Here is a 21,724-nt window from a genome sequence, read left to right on the forward strand (position 1 = left end):
GCTCCCCATGGCTCAGTATCTAGCATGCAAACTGCTTCCACATAAGAGCTAACACACTCATTGACTATTTATACTCCAACACTAATTGCAATGCAACCACTTGCCAAATGCGCTATAGCCAAAAGATGGCTACAGAGTGGTCGCCTAGTTCTGGGATGGTGTCTATTGACTTCCTCCCAGAACCCTGCCCCCCCCTGCGTGCACTCAGGGCTGTGTGACTGATCACAGATTGCAATAAAGGGTCAATCACAGTGGCCCTTTACTATGTAATCAGCTGTGTCCCATCACAGCTGATCATATTGTACACAGAATTGCCGATTAGCAGTGTCACAACATGAGGAAAAGAGAGTCGGTGACTGACAATTTTATCAGTGGTTATCAGTGCAGTGCCATCAGTGCCAATCAGTGCCTATCAGTGTAGTCTATCAGTGCCACCTATCAGTGTAGACTCATCAGTGCCTCTTCATCAGAGCACAACAGTGTCCATCAGTGCAGCCTATCAGTGCACATCAGTGAAGAAGAAAAATTACTTATTTACAAAACTTTATAATGGAAACTAAGAAAATGTTTTTGATTTTTTTTTCAAAGTTTTCGGTCTTTTTAAGTTCGTTTAGTAAGAAATTAAAAACCCCAGTGGTGCCGCCTTCCACAGCTTTCTTGGGCTCTCCTGTCCCACAAGGGAATCCAAGAATGCAGCCGGCAGTTCCGCTGGCTGACTATAGAGCTTATCAGACACCAGAATGGCTCCAATCATCTCTATGGTCTAAGAGACCAGAAGCTACAAGCATTTCATCATTTCTGTTTTGTCGGACTTTAACAGCGCCATTTTTAAATTGGGAAAGCATCTGATCACACCGGTCTTGGTGAGATCATATGATGTAAGGGCAGAGGAGATATCTAGAGTCTAATAGTTCCCAGACTTCTCAAAAAAGAATACCTGTCAATGCCTATTGCAGTCACAGGGGTTATGTACATTCCCTGTGATAGCAACAAAGTGATAAACAAAAAAAAAAAATGAAAGGGACGGTGCAAAAATAATGAAAAAAAATCAAAATAACTAAAAAAAAAGAAAAAGCACCCTCACCCCCCCCTGCACGCACGCACCTGCTTGCGCAAGCCTTGACCCTGTGCCAGTATGTAAACAGCGGTTGCACCATGCGTGTGAGGTATTGCCGTGAATGTCAAATCAAGGGCAGTAATTCTAGCACTAGACCTCCTGTTTAAATATAAATTGGTGACTTGTAAAGGCTTTTTAAGCATCGCCTGTCGATATTAAAAATATATGTACTTTGTCGCCATTGCACGGGCATGCACAATTTTAAAGCATGCCATATTTGGTATCTATTTACTCAGCGTACCATCATCTTTTATATCTTATCAAACAATTGGGCAATATATTGTGTTCTTGTGTATTAAAATTCTAAAAAGAGTATTTTTACCAAAAGATTTGCGTTTGAAAAATCACTGCGCAAATACCGTGTGACATAAAAAATTTCAACACCCACCATTTTATTCTCTAGGGCCTCTGTTTTAAAAAAATATATAATGTTTGGGGGTTCAAAGTCATTTTCTAGCAAATTGTTTTCATGTGAACAAAAAGTGTCAGAAAAGGCTTGGTCTTCAAGAGTGGGTGATGTGGGGCATACGCTTCTAATGTTGGCCCTGAAATGCCAGGATAGTATAAGCAACCCCTCCAATTGCCCCCTTTTTGGAAAATAGACACTCCAAGGTATTTGCTAAGAGGCATGGTGAGTATTTTGCAGATCTCATATGTTGCCACATGTTTTTTGGAAACGAAGAAATAAAATAAAAATGTATTTTTGCTTCTTTTTTTCTTTTTCAAAATCCTATGACAAAAAAGGCTATCTGTAAAATACTCACCATGCCTCTTATCAAATTCCTTGGGGTGTCTACTTTCCAAAAAGGGGTCATGGGGGGGGGGTGTTTGTTAGTATCTTGGCATTTTAGGGCCTCTGAAAATGTGATAAGTTGTGGAGAAGTGATATGCAGAAATATGCCCTTTGAAAGCCTGGAGGTGGTCATTGGATTTTGGGGGCCTGTATGTGGCTAGGCTGCCAAAAAGCCACATGTGGTATCCCAGAAAAGTAGGAGAATGTGTTTTGGGATGTTATTCCACATATACCCATGGCATGTGTGAGTAATACTGTATATCATTTAAGTGACAACTTTGTGTAAGAAAAAAAAAATTGTCATTTGTGGCAAAAAATAAAATGTTCCAAGGACTCAACATGCATCTTTGCAAACTCCTTGGGGTGTCTGCTTTCCGAAAAGGGGCCTGGTATTTTAGCACCTCAAGAAATGTGATAGGCAGTCAGAAAGTAAAAACTGTTGAAATTCCAATATATATACCATAGTTTGTAGACGCGATAACTTTCACACAAACCACTTAATATACATGTTTTAGTATTTTTTTTACATGTTGCAGAATACATTTTGGCCTAAATTTAGGCGCCTTCCTCTCTTTTTCTTGTTACTGCATTAGAGCCTTGCTTCCACTCTAAGAAGAGCTGCCTCATTGTTACTGCTCCCATCCATCCATCCCTGATATCCATCTGGCACCTTTATCTTACAGCTCCAGAGGTTGGGCTCCAACAAGCGCGCCCTATATAATATACATTTTCTAAATTTATGACTAACTTTGAGTTTATTGGATATTTTTTATAACCAAAAGTGAACAAAATATAGTTTTTTTTCCAAATCTTTGGTCTTTTGTTTATAGCGCAAAAAGTAAAAAATGCGGAGGTGATCAAATACCACCAAAAGAAAGCTCTATTTGTGTTAAAAAAGGACATAAATTTCGTTTGGTTGCAGAATTGCACGACCTCGTAATTACCAGTTGAAATAGCACAGTGCTGAACAGCAAAAAATGGCCTGGTCATGAAGGCGGGTAAATCTTCCGGGGGCAAGTGGATAATTATTATTATTATTATACAGGATTTATATAGCAACAACAGTTTGCGCAGCGCTTTACAATATAACGGGAGACAATACAGTTCAATACAAGAGGGTTAGGAAGGCCCTGCTCCTTGGAGCTTACAATCTAAGACCTCATGTTGCTACTGAAAAGTATTTTCGTGGCCAAGAATTTTCTTTTCTTTCCCAGCTCATACTAATTTCTTTTTTTCTATTACATTTCTTACATGATTCTCCTATCATTGATTAGAAATTCATTTTTCAAAAAAATTTCCAACATGCCCGATCACACAAATTTAATGGTCGCTCGAAAATTGTCCGTTGCTGTGGCCCACTAATGGTGCAAAATTCGAACTAAAATTAGAAAAGATTTTCAAAAGAAAGTTCTTTCGGAATTTCGACCCGTGTATGGCTGGCTTTAGGGTTCCATGCACATGGGGCGTTGCCGAAGCTCTACTAAACACCTTTCCACTTGACAGCTGCATCTTTGCTGGAAAATTACGCGTGTAAATACAGTGGGGATCGAAAGTTTGGGCACCCCAGCTAAAAATTTGTATTAATGTGCATAAAGAAGCCAAGGAAAGATGGAAAAATCTCCAAAAGGCATTAAATTACAGATTAGACATTCTTATAATATGTCAACTAAAGTTAGATTTTATTTCCATCATTTACACTTTCAAAATAACAGAAAACAAAAAAATGGCGTCTGCAAAAGTTTGGGCACCCTGCAGAATTTATAGCATGCACTGCCCCGTTTGTAAAGCTGAGACCTGCCAGTGTCATGGATTGTTCTCAATCATTGTCTGGGAAGACCAGGTGATGTCAATCTCAAAGGTTTTAAATGCCCAGACTCATCTGACCTTGCCCCAACAATCAGCACCATGGGTTCTTCTAAGCAGTTGTCTAGAAAACTGAAACTGAAAATAGTTGACGCTCACAAAGCTGGAGAAGGCTATAAGAAGATAGCAAGCGTTTTCAGATGTCAATATCCTCTGTTCGGAATGTAATTAAGAAATGGCAGTCATCAGGAACAGTGGAAGTTAAAGCAAGATCTGGAAGACCAAGAAAAATATCAGACAGAACAGCTCGCAGGATTCTGAGAAAAACAATTCAAAACCCACGTTTGACTGCACAATCCCTCCAGAAAGATCTGGCAGACACTGGAGTTGTGGTACACTATTCCACTATAAAGAGATACTTGTACAAATATGGTCTTCATGGAAGAGTCATCAGAAGAAAACCTCTTCTACGTCCTTACCACAAAAATCATCGTTTGAACTTTGCAAATGAACATATAGACAAGCCTGATGCATTTTGGAAACAAGTTCTGTGGACCGATGAGGTTAAAATTGAACTTTTTGGCCGGAATGAGCAAAGGTACGTTTGGATTAGAAGGGGACCGAATTTAATGAAAAGAACCTCTGTCCAACTGTTAAGTATGGGGTTGGATCAATCATGCTTTGGGGTTGTGTTGCAGCCAGTGGCACAGGGAACATCTCACGAGTAGAAGGAAAAATGGATTCAATAAAATTTCAGCAAATTTTGGATGGTAACTTGATGCCATCTGTAAAAAAGCTGAAGTTAAAGAGAGGATGGCTTCTACAAATGGATAATGATCCTAAACACACCTCGAAATCCACGGGGATTACATCAAGAGGCGTAAACTGAAGGTTTTGCAATGGCCTTCACAATCTCCTGACTTCAACATAATTGAAAATCTATGGATAGACCTTAAAAGAGCAGTGCGTGACAGACAGCCCAGAAATCTCAAAGAACTGGAAGACTTTTGTAAGGAAGAATGGGCAAAGATACCTCAAACAAGAATTGAAAGACTCTTGGCTGGCTACAAAAAGCGTTTACAAGCTGTGATACTTGCCAAAGGGGGCAGTACAAGATATTAACTCTGCAGGGTGCCCAAACTTTTGCAGACGCCATTTTTTTGTTTTCTGTTATTTTGAAAGTGTAAATGATGGAAATAAAATCTAACTTTTGTTGACATATTATAAGAATGTCTCATCTGTAATTTGATGCCTTTTGAAGATTTTTCCATCTTTCCTTGGCTTCTTTATGCACATTAATACAAATTTTTAGCTGGGGTGCCCAAACTTTCGATCCCCACTGAACATGTAAATGCATTTAGGTGCATCAAACACTGCGGAATTAATTTATTTCATTGACCAGAACTCTAGTTCAAATTCAAGAGCTTAACTCGCCTATGGTTAATGCGTGTTTAGACCTATTTACATGTATCAAGCTTTTTTCTGTAAAAATGCAGCAGCTCCCAGATGCACTGGCAGTGGGTTTTGTATTCTGCCTCTAAACTCCCCTAAACGCCTATGTGTGCATGGACACATAAGCTAGCATGGAGGGGCATTTCGAAACAGAAAAATTGCCAGATGCCCCCAAAACAGTGTTAAATCTTTGCGTGTGCATGAGCCCTTAGGCGTACCTAAATATCATCAATAAGGTTCTGGTTATACGTCACACATTTATAATTAGGTGTGACTTTATGAGTAAACTGCCTCAATAATTATGGAAGTTACAGGAAGACAACAAACCAGTAAGACCAAGTCATTCCGGGCAGAATTGGGCTGTGTGGATTCTTACATAACAAAATACTTTCCAGCATGGGCTGTCTCAACATATAAATATGTGTGTACACCCACTAGTACAGGCAATTGTCTTCCCAGCAAAGGATCAGACAGTTCGGGACGTTCTCTATTACACAGGTAGGTTTCTAATTTAACATGTTTTTGCTTGTACTGGACAGCAATGATGTTGATTGACTAAAGTAGTAAAGTGAATGTTGGCTTTGAATACTGTATTTTCAATATGTAAAATATATTCCTATTCTTAAAGGGTAACGTCTTTAAAAAAAAAAAGAGCTAATAAAACAATAATATTGTTTATACGCTTGCTATACAAGTCATATTGTATTAAAAATAACCATTCCTTTTCAATCTGCAGCACTGTAATTTGCTGTAAAATTCAATGCAATATGATATCCTGCAGGCATTCTATACAACTTCTCCAGAAATGTCATTTCCTGCTTATTACTGATTAATCCCAGAAGTCTGCAATAGGATACAGGTCAGATTTTAGGCACCCACTGCAATAGAAATGTAAGTTTTAGTGAGATACTCTCCAAAGGTTCATCACTTCTAAAGGCATGCAGACACTGTTGATTTCCTCATTAGAACACAGAAAGTGCATCAGCTGATTAATAATGAACCAGACCCTCCTATTAAGAATGAGCTTGTGATCACTCTGATGAAACAAACAGCTATTTCTTCACAAAAAAAAAAGGAAGGAATCTTCTAAAAAGTTTATTAACATCCTCGCAAAGTACATTGATTACCCTTAGCGGTTTGTTTTTTCTCATCAAATGTGAAGTTGGAGAGAGTTGGGAGGTGGCGTTAGCTGCTGTACCATTAGTGTCGGTGTTTGCTGCGCAGAAACTGTCCCAGCTATTTATTCTCCACCCATGTCCCAAACTTGTCCAATATTTGAGAGATTATAACTGTTATTAACCAAGTGTATGACATAAAACTCCCTATGAATCCCTTGGTTTGTCTTCTGGGGGCCTTAGATGTTGAACTATATACCCCGGCTACTTATATAGCCTTTACCTGTCTCTTACACCTAGCAAGGAAACCTATTGCACGTTTCTGGCTCTCCTCTTTCCCCCCCAGCCGTAAACAATGGATTGAACAATTGAATTACATTCTTCTTACAGAGTAATCAACGAAGAAATGTCTCTAAGAAATTTATGACCATATGGCAATGCTAGCTTGATACCCCTGGCTTAGCCCCTCCACAACTCATCCTATATAGGCTATTGCAAATACAGAATCAGATATTTTGATATCGTATACACAGCTGTTTGCACTTGTTCACCTAGAGCTACCTAGTAATTATATATTTAATTTAAAATGATTGCTACAGTGCCTTGAAAAAGTATTCATACCCCTTGAAATTTTCCACATTTTGTCATGTTACAAATAAAAAGGTAAATGAATTTTTGGGGATTTTATGTAATAGACCAACACAAAGTGGCGCATAATTGTGAAGTGGAAGGAAAATGATAAATGGGTTTCAAAATTTTTTACAAGTAAATATCTGAAAAGTGTGGCATGCATTTGTATTCAGCCCCCCTTACTCTGATATCCCTAACTAAAATCTAGTGGAACCAACTGCCTTCAGAAGTCACCTAACTAGCAGAGTCCACCTGTGTGTAATTTAATCTCAGTTTAAATACATCTGTTCTGTGAAGCCCTCAGAGGTTTGTTAGAGAACATTACTGAACAAACAACATCATGAAGGCTAAGGAACACACCAGACATGTCAGGGATAAAATGTGCGAGAAGCCATGTGGGGGGCACAGCAAACATGTGGAAGAAGGTGTTCTGGGTAGATTAGACCAAAATGTAACTTTTTCACCTAAAAGCAAAACTCTATGTGTGACGGAAAACTAACACTGCACATCACTGGCCTGAACACACCATCCCCACCGTGAGACATGGTGGTGTCAGCATCATGTTGTAGGGATGCTTTTCTTCAGCAGGGACAGGGAAGCTGGTCAGATTTCATGGGAAGATGGGTGGAGCCAAATACAGGGAAATCTTAGAAGAAAATCTGTTAGAGTCTGCAAAAGACTTGAGACTGGGGCGGAAGTTCACCTTCCAGCAGGACAACGACCCTAAATAAACAGCCAGAGCTACAATGGAATGGTTTACATCAAAGCATATTCATGTGTTAGAATGGTCCAGTCAAAGTCTAGAGCTAAATCCAATTGAGAATCTGTGGCAAGTCTTGAAAATTGCTGTTCCCAGACGATCTCCATCCAATTTGACAGAGCTTGAGCAATTTTGCAAAGAAGAATGGGCAAATATTTCACTCTCTAGATGTGCAAAGCTGGTAGAGACATCCCCAAAATGACTTGCAGCTGTAATTGCAGCAAAAGGTGGTTCTACAAAGTATTGACTCGGGGGCTGAATACCAGGGCCGGATCTAGCCTGTCGGATTTAGATGTGCAGTAAAAATGTCAGGGGGGCAGAGGATGCAAGGTCAGCAGGGCAGTGTATAATAGTCAGTAGAGCAGTGTACATGGGGTTGGCAGTTTGTAGGGCAATGTACAGGGGTTAGCATGGCAGAGAACAGGGGTCAACAGGACAGAAGATAGGGGTCAGCAGTGCAGAGGACAGGGGTTAGCAGGGCAGGGTACAGGAGTCAGCATGACAGAAGACAGTGGTCAGCAGCGTTGAGGACAGGGCCAATGCTGGCAGGGCACTTAAGAGATCTCCTCCCTCCTCCCCACACAGCACAACATAGCTGAGATCAGTATCCCTCCACAAGTGTGTAGCTCGCTATTGCAGCTGCCAATCCAATCAGGGAATGTCATAGGTCAGAACTGCAACTTCAGCTAGCTACACATTGTGCAGATTGATGCTGTGAAGAATCTGATCTCAGCTATGTGTTATGTGGGGAGGAAAAGATCTGTTGAGTGCCTTGTGTGCAGTGCGGGCAGTGTCAGGACATCATCTAGCACTCAATGTGTAGGTGACAAACTGCACCCCCCCCCCGAAAAAAAAAACAGCACTAATCAACAAACTCACCCACTAAGCATAAATCCCTTCTGCAAGCCCAAATTCTACCCAAACAAAACTGCAAAATTTCCCCATCCTCACAGTCCAAACCCCCCTTCCAGCATTCATCTTTGCCCCCAATCCCACCTTCCAGCTCAAATCCCCCCCAGTCCCTAACAAATCTTCCATGCCCCAAAAATCACCCCTCCTAGTACAAACCCTTTCCTCCAAATCCCCACTCCTAATACTAATTCTCTCACCAATCCCCCCAGTACAAATCTCCACTCCTAGCGTAAATCCTTTACCAAATTCTCCCTTCTACTAAAAATCCCCCCCAACCCCCCTCCTAGTACAAATCCTCTACCCAAATCCCCACAACATGATGCTGCCACCACCATGTTTCATGGTGGGGATGGTGTGTTCAGGGTGATTCCTATGTGATTCCTGGTGTGAACTGGCCTTAAATGCGTCACTCTGCACCAGTGTACTGACCATTAGGCTCCATGCACACTGGGCGTTTTAATAATGCTGGTAGCATTAGCGGTGTGAAGTTACAAGTTCTTCAGCGGTTTTTAGCGTTTTTGCATTAGCGTTTAGCCGCGTTTTATCCAAAAAAAGCTCAAAAAAGGTCCATAAACGTGTTTTACCATGTTTTGCTGCGTCTTTTAGCGTTAATGAGTTTTTCCAGCTAAAAACTCCTCTAGGAACCCACTAGTTCTGGGTTTTTTTTCCAGCCAAAAAACGCTGATTACCCACTTGCCTACAGGGCACTTATACCCCCTTCCTGCCCAGGCCAGTCTTCAGCTTTCAGCGCTGTCGCACTTTGAATGACAATTGCACAGTCATGCAACACTGTACCCATATGAAATTTTTATAATTTTTTTGTGACAGATAAAGCTTTCTTTTGGTGGTATTTAATCACCTCTGGGTTTTTTATTTTTTGCCAAACAAACCAAAAAAACTGAAACTTTTGAAAAAAAAAATGTTTTTTCTTAGTTTTTGTTATAAAATTTGTAAATAAGTGATTTTTCTCCTTCACTAATGTGCGCTGATGAAGCTGCCGTGATGGGCACTGATAGGCTGCACTGATGGGCACCGATAGGTGGCACTGATGGGCACTAATGAGGAGGCACTAGTAGGTGGCACTGATGGGCATTGACAGGCATCACTGATGGGCACTGAAAGGCAGCACTCATATATGGCACTGATAGGCGACACTGATAGGCGACACTGATAGGTGGCACTGACTGGCACTGTTAAGTGGCACTGACTGGCACTGTTGAGTGGCACTGACTGGCACTGTTAGTCAGCACTGACGGGCACTGATAGGTGGTACTGATTGGCAGCACTGATAGGTGGCATTGACTGGCATTGATAGGTGGCACTGATAGGTGACACTGAAAGGCAGCTCAGATGGGCACTGATATGTGGCATTGATGTGCACTGATATTCACTGATATGTGGCACTGATGGGCACTGGCAGGTGACATTGATGAGCACTGACAGCTGGTATTGATGGTCACTGACAGGTGGCACTGCTGGGGCTACACTGATCATCAGGGCACACTGATCATCAGTGCCCTGATCATCAGTGTACATGTCCCCTCTGAGGAATGCTGATTACCGGCTCTCCTCTCCTATCGAGCTGTCAGCGTGACAGCTCGTGAGGAGAGAAATGCCGATAACCATGATTAGACACATGGGGAAACCTCCTGCGCACAATCCTAACAAGCTAAAGATAAGCTGCTACACCTGCACCTTATTACCTAAAGTGATAAACCAAACTAAACAAAAAAATAAGTGCAGTGGAAATGACATCACCTACGCGTTGTGTCACCTCTCACCTCCCTGAGGAAGTCACTGGTGGCACTTTTTGTTTATATATCAAGTTTTTTTGAGTGATGTGTTCACTTATTCCATTTTTATGATTTAGTTGTCATTTATATTGATGAATAGAGTGTGTTGACACTGAGCACTATCATTATTAGATATATCCTCTGGTATAGGGGCTTATTAATGGTTATCTTCACTTGTAGCACCATTGTGTTGTTGCACTTTTTTTTCTTCAATGTGATTCATGATTAGACACAGCTGATCACATGATCAAGCCGACATCTTCGGCTCTTTCCATTGGTCGGTGATCTGCTATGTCCAAGGGACACAGTGCACCACCGATCGCCACGCTGTGCACTCCTGGAGCTGCTCATGCACGGTTAGAGTGGGAGGACGTATTATGACGTCCTCCTAGAACGAGAGAACCGCCTTGTGCCCGTCATTACCTTATATGGCGGGTGGGAGGCGGTTAAAGCCTATATGTGCATGGACACATAGGATAACATGCGGAGAAGTTTACTGGCTGTAGAAAAGAATGCCAGAAGCTAAAAACAGCAGCTGTAAAAACATCCAGTGTGCATGAGGACTTAAGCCCATGTGAATGAGGCATTACAGAGGGTTTGTGGATGATCAGTCTTATTTATAAAATCCAATAACCTTTTTTTTATCTTTCAAAGCTTATTTTCGCAACAGAAAAATGCCTAGGGTTCAACCACAGTTCGATTATTTTATGGCCAACTACAATGTACCTCGTGTAATCACATACCCAACTCCTCCATACACGACAGTTCGGATAAACATAGGACTTCATCTGAATCCTCCAATCGCAAGACCTAGGTTGTTGTTGGATATGACTAGGAAGTTTTCATCAGCAAAAGGTAAAACAATAACTTATAAACACACAGAATATTCTGCAAAATACTACCACACAAATAATGCTTTTTAGTGTTACTATGGATTTTAAATGAAATTCCAGCCAATAATATTTTTTTTTTGTTTTGGAAAAAGTGAGGAAGGCATAGAACTTTTATCAGGTGTTCATGCTGTCTGTGGCCCCCTTGGGTTTCCCTTGACTTCCAGTTCTGGGGACAATGATGTCAATGGGACAGGGAGTCAGGGAAAATATCCAACAAGGACGTAAAAAGCTTGCTTTTTTCCACTTTCGTATAAAAAATGGTTTTATTGCTTTAGTGATCTGAGAGATCCTAGTGGAGTCAGGTCCGGAATTAAAATCACTGATTTAGCCCTGGTTTGCACTATTCAGGCTGGTTGCAGGTGCAGATTGCATCTGTTCCCGCACCCACAGCCAAATTGTGCTGCTCTTACGAGACGTGCAGGGCTGCAGCCCCACGCATCTCAGCTCGCAGCGTGATTGCACCCCAGGGAAACCGCATGGTCTTTTTGACTATCCTACGGCCTCATTTTTTAAAAGGTGCATGCACCTTTTTCTGCAGGAAACGAGGGCACAGCAGCCCATTCATATGAATGGGCTGCTGTGCCCGAGCAAAGGAGGGCCACATGGCCCGCAATAGTGTGAACCGAGTATTAAAGTGTTACTAAACCCACAACAGGAAAATCAGCATGTATATGCAGTTCACTCTACATGCGTTTCAGTTGCTTTTTCTCTGCATCCAAAACGCACAGAAAGTAGGTTATATGGTTGTCAATGTCATAGTTCACATCAATGCTTGCAGTTCCAGTGCGTTCCAGATGCAGAAAAAAGAGTAGAACAGGCTGCATTTTTCCTGCACAGAACTGTACTGGAACATGGTAAAATGGATTAAAAACACACCGGAATGCACTGGAACGCACCAAAAAACGCACTGGAAAGGTGCTATTTAAATTGAAGAAGAGGAGAGGGGAAAAACGAACTGGAATGCATTAAAAACACATTAAAAAATGCATCACAAATGCACCGAAACGTGCCAAAAACGTGCATGCAGGAACTCACCTGGGCTGTGTTTCTATAGTGTGAACCCCCTTAAGCATGCTTGTTATACTTACTGTGGAACCTAAGGGGTTAATCCTCTGCAATGTGTAAAACCCCGGTTGATCCTGACCTCTCTGATCCTTCCTTTCTTCCAGTGTCCCACTCTTATCTCCTGATAAGACATATTGTGCAGAGTCACTCTGCACATGCTCAGTTTGGTGTGTATAGCTAGAGAGTTTTTTTTTTTCTTGGGAGAGTGCATGTGATCAGCACAGGGCCAATCAGCACTGTCAAAACAGAGGTCAGGGGTTCTGCATCCTTCTAGAGCAAAATGAAAACTCCTACTGCAAGCTTAACCAGTGTTCGGCAGGACACCGATAGAAATCACAAGACTGCTCTAACTGCTGATTAGAAATTATATCAGTTTATATTTACTAAAATAATTGTGCTTACATGTTCTGTGTACCTTGGGAGACCAGAGTGAATGCAGGGTCCTGGGTTTAGTAACACTTTAACTGTTTACCAAAATAGTTGCATTTAAGGTATGCCGTCAAATATAATGTGCAGCAAAAATAGCAACTGCATGACCAAGATGGCAGCTTCCTTCCCTGTAAAGTACAGTCCTGTTCAGCAGGACAAGACACCTGATATTTGGGACAAGAGACCTGATCTGGACAGTGAAAGGAGAAGCAGCAGACTTATGAGCTCACCTCACTAACCACCTCACTAACCACTCTGCTCTCTTCTCCTATCAGCATGTACCTTGCACTGCAGCCTAAATGATTGGCTCGTTGTGCTACGTCTCCCTCCCCAGTGTGAACTTTGCACCTGGGCTGCTGTAGGTGGCTGAAAACAAGTCAAATTCAGGTATTAAAATTACTAACATTAAAAAAAAAAATGACTACATAGCTGTGTGAAATGGCATCTATTATAATATTGGTGTACAGTTCAGATTTAAAGTGTCATGATTATTACTGTTGTGCTTTGTTTTTGTTTTTTTGGGTTTTTTATGCTTTTTCTGTTTTTGCAAGGGCCCGATTTGAATTAGATTCCTGTTGGATTTTGATGTATCAGTTTGTTACTAAAAATATGCCATCATATTGTGGAATTAATAAGCTGACTCAGAGTACTAGAACTATTGCATGTACAGAATGTATTAAGAGAATATTGACCTATATGACCAATATTTCTTGCTCATTTCAATTTAGATGGGCAGTATTATAGACCCAACAAAGACGAATCGGAAGTAGGACGTTTTGGTGACACCTATGCAAAAGGGTCCAGTCAAAAATCTTCAATTCATGATGAGGGAAACAAATGGATGTTTTATAAAGTCCCATCTGGACTAAAGGCCTTGCTGGGCCAAAATTCAGGAGGAGGTCAGTTTCTTTTAATTGCGTTTAAATATGGAATTAAAGTGGTTCTAAAGCCTTAATCCTAGTACACACTATGAGAAAATCAGACGACCAATCGTTCAATTTTCCATGAAAGTGCATATCATGATGTAGTCAGAATGGTATTGCCTTGTGCAAAATTTCTCAGGCAAAAAAGGCGAACATAGCTACGTACTAGCACAGTAAAAGAGGAAGAGTAGGGTTGTTCTATACTTCTGAGCATGCGCATTTTCTTCTATTTGATTATTTTTGTACAATTACTGTACATATTAAAGGAAAATCGGACGTTTTGTTCACTTATGATAAAAATTTTCTAGCCTGCACCTTCAGTTTTTGTCGTCTGAAAAGCCAGAATCGGCTCTCGAAAGCACTAACGATCAAATAATCGTCCGATCGTGCATCGAATTAACGTTTTCTTTTCTGATTTTCTTATTGTGTGTGTGCACCTTTAAGGTTTTTTTATTTTGATGCATCCTCTGCATTAAAGTGGTTGTAAACCCTTTCACATACCCAGTGAAATGGCTGGCCTCAGGTGATACACAGAGATGAAAACACATCCTCCTACATACGTTGTACCTGTTTATCCATAGTCTTCTCTCCTCTACATCTTTTTAATGTGCTGTATTTATAAAGCTTGTCTGAGAGTTCAGAAAAAAGGGGATGGAGAGCTGAAATTACAAACTGCAGAGCTCAATGAGGAGAGCTCTGAGAGCCGATTGGAAGGAAGAGGAACACCCCTTCCACACAGCTCAGAGGAACAGAGCTGAGGCTGACAATTTACTTGAACTAGCTCCCCTGTCACCATTTTTTTCTTGGTGTCAGGAAAACTCAATCTAATAGCAGGGGAATTAAGCAGTACACATGAATGACACTTAGGGGTTGATTTACTAAAACAGAAGAGTGCAAAATCCGGTGCAGCTGTGCATGGTAGCCAATCAGCTTCTAACTTCAGCTTGTTCAGTTAAGCTTTGACAATAAAACCTGGAAGCTGACTGGTTTCTATGCAGAGCTGCACCAGATTTTGCAATCTCCAGTTTTAGTAAATAACCCCCATAGTGTTCTTATTAAAACAAGTGCACACTATAGAGGGATTTGCTTTGTTCATATTTCATGTATAAGGTTTACAACCAATATAGGGTAAAAATACCTTCTGTACCACAGTCCCCCCCCCCCCCCCAGCCCCCTGATCTTGATCCAATATGGACAAAAAAGTCAGCGCTTGGAGGTACTGGCAGCTAGCAACTTATGTAAGCACACAAACCCTTTTTGAAAATCACATAACAGAAAGTGCAGCACCAAAAAGAATTCTCAATATTCAATTCTATTCTTTTTTTAATAATCATACATCATACATCATACAATCATACATCATACTTACCTGCTCTGTGTGTTAAGAATTCTCAATATTCCATATAACAAGTGTGGATCAAATTAACACCAAGATCATTATTAGAGATGAGCGAATCGAAGTATCCGAAGTGGAATTCGAGTCGAATATCGGAAAAATTTCGATTCGTGCCGAATCCGAAAAACAGCCTAATTCGGACGCGCGAATCGAAATTTTTCCGAAAATGGCGGCTGACATGTGCGGCGACGGAGCGGGGATGTCGGGGAAGGCGCGCAGACAAGGCGCGCTGCCCCATAATGCATTCCTCAACGACATGTGATCGCATCAGCCAATCAGCAGCCAGCCAGCCAGCACTGTGTAATGGTCGAGGTATATATAGCGGCCATTTTGGAAATCTTCATTTGCCTGCAGTCATTGAACAGAGGCAGACCGCTCTGTACTAGGGACAGGGACAGAGTTAGGGCCACAGAAACGAGAATTGGGGACAGAGAGAAGTTACTTAGGGACAGAGAACCATTACTCAGGGACACAGACTTGTTAATGAGGGCCACAGAATCGTTATTTAGGGACAAAGAAACGCTAGTTAGGGCCACAGAATTCATACTCAGGGACAGACAGAATTTTCACTCAGAGCCAGAGAATTGTTACTTAGGGCCACAGAAACGTTATTAGGGCCACAGAATTTTTACTCAGGGACAGACAGAATTGTTACTGAGTGCCAGAGAATTGTTACTCAGGGACAGACAGAATTGTTACTGAGTGCCAGAGAATTCTTACTCAGGGCCACAGAATTCATTCTCAGGGACAGACAGAATTGTTACTCAGGGACAGACAGAATTGTTACTGAGTGCCAGAGAATTGTTACTCAGGGACAGACAGAATTGTTACTGAGTGCCAGAGAATTGTTACTCAGGGACAGACAGAATTGTTACTGAGTGCCAGAGAATTGTTACTCGCACAGACACAAAATTGTTACTTGCACAGACACAGAATTGTTACTCGCACAGACACAGAATTGTTACTGAGTGCCAGAGAATTGTTACTCAGGGACAGACAGAATTGTTACTGAGTGCCAGAGAATTGTTACTCAGGGACAGACAGAATTGTTACTGAGTGCCAGAGAATTGTTACTCAGGGACAGACAGAATTGTTACTGAGTGCCAGAGAATTGTTACTCAGGGACAGACAGAATTGTTACTGAGTGCCAGAGAATTGTTACTCGCACAGACACAAAATTGTTACTTGCACAGACACAGAATTGTTACTCGCACAGACACAGAATTGTTACTCAGGGCCACAGAATTCATACTCAGGGACAGACAGAATTGTTACTGAGTGCCAGAGAATTGTTACTCAGGGACAGACAGAATTGTTACTGAGTGCCAGAGAATTGTTACTCAGGGACAGACAGAATTGTTACTGAGTGCCAGAGAATTGTTACTCGCACAGACACAAAATTGTTACTTGCACAGACACAGAATTGTTACTCGCACAGACACAGAATTGTTACTCAGGGCCACAGAATTCATACTCAGGGACAGACAGAATTGTTACTGAGTGCCAGAGAATTGTTACTCAGGGACAGACAGAATTGTTACTGAGTGCCAGAGAATTGTTACTCAGGGACAGACAGAATTGTTACTGAGTGCCAGAGAATTGTTACTCGCACAGACACAAAATTGTTACTTGCACAGACACAGAATTGTTACTCGCACAGACACAGAATTGTTACTCAGGGCCACAGAATTCATACTCAGGGACAGACAGAATTGTTACTGAGTGCCAGAGAATTGTTACTCGCACAGACACAAAATTGTTACTTGCACAGACACAGAATTGTTACTCGCACAGACACAGAATTGTTACTGAGTGCCAGAGAATTGTTACTCAGGGACAGACAGAATTGTTACTGAGTGCCAGAGAATTGTTACTCAGGGACAGACAGAATTGTTACTGAGTGCCAGAGAATTGTTACTCAGGGACAGACAGAATTGTTACTGAGTGCCAGAGAATTGTTACTCAGGGACAGACAGAATTGTTACTGAGTGCCAGAGAATTGTTACTCGCACAGACACAAAATTGTTACTTGCACAGACACAGAATTGTTACTCGCACAGACACAGAATTGTTACTCAGGGCCACAGAATTCATACTCAGGGACAGACAGAATTGTTACTGAGTGCCAGAGAATTGTTACTCAGGGACAGACAGAATTGTTACTGAGTGCCAGAGAATTGTTACTCAGGGACAGACAGAATTGTTACTGAGTGCCAGAGAATTGTTACTCGCACAGACACAAAATTGTTACTTGCACAGACACAGAATTGTTACTCGCACAGACACAGAATTGTTACTGAGTGCCAGAGAATTGTTACTCAGGGACAGACAGAATTGTTACTGAGTGCCAGAGAATTGTTACTCAGGGACAGACAGAATTGTTACTGAGTGCCAGAGAATTGTTACTCAGGGACAGACAGAATTGTTACTGAGTGCCAGAGAATTGTTACTCGCACAGACACAAAATTGTTACTTGCACAGACACAGAATTGTTACTCGCACAGACACAGAATTGTTACTCAGGGCCACAGAATTCATACTCAGGGACAGACAGAATTGTTACTGAGTGCCAGAGAATTGTTACTCAGGGACAGACAGAATTGTTACTGAGTGCCAGAGAATTGTTACTCAGGGACAGACAGAATTGTTACTGAGTGCCAGAGAATTGTTACTCGCACAGACACAAAATTGTTACTTGCACAGACACAGAATTGTTACTCGCACAGACACAGAATTGTTACTCGCACAGACACAGAATTGTTACTCAGGGCCACAGAATTCATACTCAGGGACAGACAGAATTGTTACTGAGTGCCAGAGAATTGTTACTCAGGGACACCTAATCGTTGAATTAAATAGTATGTCAGACAACATGCAGAGGAGTGGCAGAGGAGGCAATGTTTTAGGAGCGAGCAGACGTGGCAGCAGAGGAAGGGGTCGAGGCAGCAGTATTCGCAGCCAGAGCCCAGTGCTCCCGGTGTCATCCAGCGGTCGTGTCTCCACCGACAACCCTGCCGTCATTGATTGGTTGGCTCGGTCGTCTTCCTCTTCCCAGGTCACCTCTGACACCTACAGCCAACGGTCGGTGGGTACGTCAGACACAACCGTTAGTTGGCATGGCCCGGGAGCAAGCCCACTGAAATCACGTGTCCTCTACCTGCCCCTGTCCTTTGCTGTTCCCTCACCAAGCGAAGTATCGCATGCTGTGGGCTCAGCCCCACTGTACAGTGAGGAAGAGCTAACAGAGGGCGGTCAGGAACGGGGGGAGACATCGGCCTTTTCAGCAGCCAAGCGAACAAGTACTGGCGAGGAGAGTGGCTCGGTAGCCGGTCTAGAGACAGGTCTGTCTCCTGACCCAGACGCAGCCGAGGGGGCTAGTAGTGAGGCGGAGACCCTACTTGATGATGAGGAGGTTGATCGCACTTGGCAGCCTCGTCGTCATCAGGCAATTTCTTCCGCATCATCAGGAGAAGAGGGTGGCAGCTTGGCAGCGAGCAAAACAGTCGGTGGGTTGCCCAGGAGACAGCAGCAGGGTCGCATCAGTGTCAGTGGAGCCAAACGTCCACGGAGTAGAGCACCAGCTCCACTGCAGCCTACCACCACGGCCAGTAGTGGTGCCGGTGCGCACGGAGGAAGTAGCAGTCAGCCAGTGAAGAGTAGCGGGGGCAAAGTTTCCTACTCGGTGGTGTGGCAATTTTTCCTCAAGCCGCCCGAGGAAGTAAACGTAGCCGTATGTCGACTATGTGGCCAGAAATGCAAGCGTGGCCAGGGGGCCCATGTTGGGACTACAGCGTTGCGTCAGCATATGCAGCGTCACCATTCGGTGGCCTGGGAAAACCGTGATAAACATACGGCGGTTCTGCCTGCCCCAGCCCCCGCTCCATCACCCGCTCCGTTACTTGCTCCGTCACCCGACGTCGTCAATCGCCCTCTATCAGCCAGTCAAGGCTCCAACACCTCTGCTGAGGGGAGTTGTCGCTCGTTGGCATCTTCCGCTCGTTCAGATGCTCCTTCTCCTGCTACTCCTCTTCTCGGATTCCGTCAACAGTCTTTCTTGGAATCCGTATCCAAGAGACAACAGTTTGCGAGCACGCACCCGACGGTGCAAAAGCTGAACGTCCTCCTGTCCAAGTTGCTGGTGCTGCAGTCCCTCCCTTTCCAACTGGTGGACTCAGCACCTTTCCGAGAAATGATGGCTTGTGCCGCGCCGCGGTGGAGAGTGCCAAGCCGTCATTTCTTTGCCCAAAAGGCAGTGCCAGCCCTGCATTCACATGTAGAAGAGATGGTGGGCCAGTCTTTGAGCATGTCGGTCTCTGCCAAAGTGCACGGCAGCGCCGACGTGTGGAGCTGTAACTACGGTCAGGGACAGTACATGTCATTTACGGCCCACTGGGTGAACGTGGTGCCGGCACAGCCGCACCAGCAACTTGGACAGGTCACGACGCTTTTGCCTCCACGTTTGCACGTCCTTGGTCCAGCAAGCATGTCCGCCTCTACCACCTCTTTTTCCGCCGTGTCCTCAGCCGCCACCCCCGTGCCAAGTCCCATTACCCGACCGGCATATCACATGTGCAGGGCGCAACGGTGTCACGCTGTGCTGCACCTGGTATGCCTTGGCGAACGTAGTCACACAGGGGAGGAACTGCTGAGTGTAATGAACAGAGAAATCGACAGATGGCTGTCTCCGCGCAAACTAAAAATCGGAACCATGTTGACTGACAACGGAAAGAACATGGTGTCTGCTCTGCGTCAAGGAAGGTTGTGCCATGCGCCATGCATGGCTCACGTGTTCAATCTGGTTGTCAAGCGGTTCCTAAAATCCACCATCCCACTGCAAGACATCCTTAAAATGTCACGTAAACTGTGCATGCATTTCAGCCATTCCTACACCGCAAAGAACACCCTCATTGAGCTGCAGCGGCAGAACGGAATTCCACAGCATCGCCTGATCTGCGACGTTGCAACAAGGTGGAATTCAACCCTACACATGTTAGACCGCCTTTACGAGCAGCGAAAGGCCATCACCGATTTCCTGATGTTACAAGCGGATAAAGGTACTCCCCTGTGTAACTTAGATGTCAGCCATTGGCAGCTCATGCGTGACACCTGCCGCTTGCTCAGGCCCTTTGAGGAGGCCACGCTATTCGTGAGTCGGCAGGACTATGGGATGAACGACGTCATTCCTCTGTTGCACGTCCTGGAACAAATGCTGTTAACAATGGCTGGTCAGGGTGCGGTAGACGTGGCGCACAGATCTCAACGCCACATGACCCCTGTGGGGGCAGGACAGGAAGAAGAGGAGGAGGTAGAGGAGGACATTTGTGCTCAGGAATTATTGAGTGAAATGGGTGGTTTTTCCACTCAGCGGACAGGAGTGGAGGAGCAGGAGCATCTGGTAGAGGAGGAGGAGGAGGAGACAGAGGACCCAGACGCACCGTGGCAGTATGCTGTGGAGATGGAGGCAGGGAGTCCCTCGCATTCCTTGGCACAAATGGCCCATAGCATGCTCGGTTGCTTGCGTAGCGACAGCCGAATAATAACCATCAGACAGAGGGATGACTTTTGGCTGTCCACCTTGTTGGACCCTCGCTACCGGTCCAAAATGGTGGCCTTTTTCACACCTGCTGAGAGGGAGGCCAAAATTACGTACTATAAAAACCACCTATGTAGTCAGTTGGTCTCTGCCTTTGTGCGCCAACGTCCATCCTCAGACACTGTGGGCCCTGTGCGCTCGCGTTCCGCTGGCATGGCAGCAGGGGAGGGGTGGGGTGGTAGGAGCAGTGGCAGCTCCACCAGCAGTGGCTGCCTCAGTCTGCAGTCGATGATGAGTAGCTTTCTTCACCAGCGCAGTGAGGAAACTACTAACCAGCCGCAGCAGCAGCAGCAGCATCAGGTGGACCTGGAGCAGGAGCTCAAACAACAGGCTTGGGCCTACTTGGACAGCACCCTGCCAACCGAGGTAGACAATCCCCTTGACTACTGGGCAACGAAACTTGACCTTTGGCCCCAACTAGCTGAATTTGCCCTTGAAAGGCTGTCATGCCCGGCCAGTAGCGTGGCATCGGAGCGCGTGTTTAGTGCGGCAGGAGGTATTGTAACTCCGCGGAGGACACGACTGTCCACCCAAAGTGTGGAGAGACTCACGTTTGTGAAAATGAATCAGGCGTGGATTAGTCTGGATTTCAAACCACCAGTTCCTGACACAACTGACTAAATCCGCCATGAATCATGCCTCAAACATGTGCCACTTTCAGGTCTCCTCACACTGCTGGTGTGTTTAATTTTTTGACATAGGGTGCTGGCAGATTACGGGCCTCCTATAGCTGCTGCCAGGCCCCTAATCTGCCATAGGCCCCTATATACCGCCTCCTCATGCTGCTGCTAGGTCCAGAGTCTCTCATGGGTCCCTGTACGGCCTCCCATTGCTGCTGTCTCCATCGCCACACTCTGCTGCCATGTGCCACTTTCAGGTCTCTTCACACTGCTGGTGTGCTAAATTTTTTGACATAGGGTGCAGGCAGATTACGGGCCTCACATAGCTGCTGCCAGGCCCCTAATCTGCCATGGGCCCCTATAAACCGCCTCCTCATGCTGCTGCCAAGTCTAGAGTCTCTCATGGGTCCCTGTACGGCCTCCCATTGCT

General features: G+C 44.0%; 1 protein-coding gene across 1 annotated transcript in view; it reads left to right on the forward strand.

Moving 5' to 3' along the window:
• The first annotated feature begins 5,595 nt into the window (after positions 1–5,595).
• The window catches only part of LOC149450002 (uncharacterized), a 34,089-nt gene continuing 17,960 nt past the window's right edge, over positions 5,596–21,724 (forward strand). The window contains exons 1-3 of the mRNA XM_089692405.1: positions 5,596–5,663; positions 11,030–11,230; positions 13,491–13,661. Of these exons, the coding sequence (XP_089548531.1) occupies positions 11,050–11,230; positions 13,491–13,661 (352 nt within the window). The 5' untranslated portion in view covers positions 5,596–5,663; positions 11,030–11,049. The remainder of the gene's footprint in view (positions 5,664–11,029; positions 11,231–13,490; positions 13,662–21,724) is intronic.

The sequence above is a fragment of the Staurois parvus genome, unplaced genomic scaffold (genome assembly GCF_062004578.1).
Source record: "Staurois parvus isolate SC_StPar_1 unplaced genomic scaffold, SC_StPar_1.0 ptg000586l, whole genome shotgun sequence".
NCBI classification, from domain to species: domain Eukaryota; kingdom Metazoa; phylum Chordata; class Amphibia; order Anura; family Ranidae; genus Staurois; species Staurois parvus.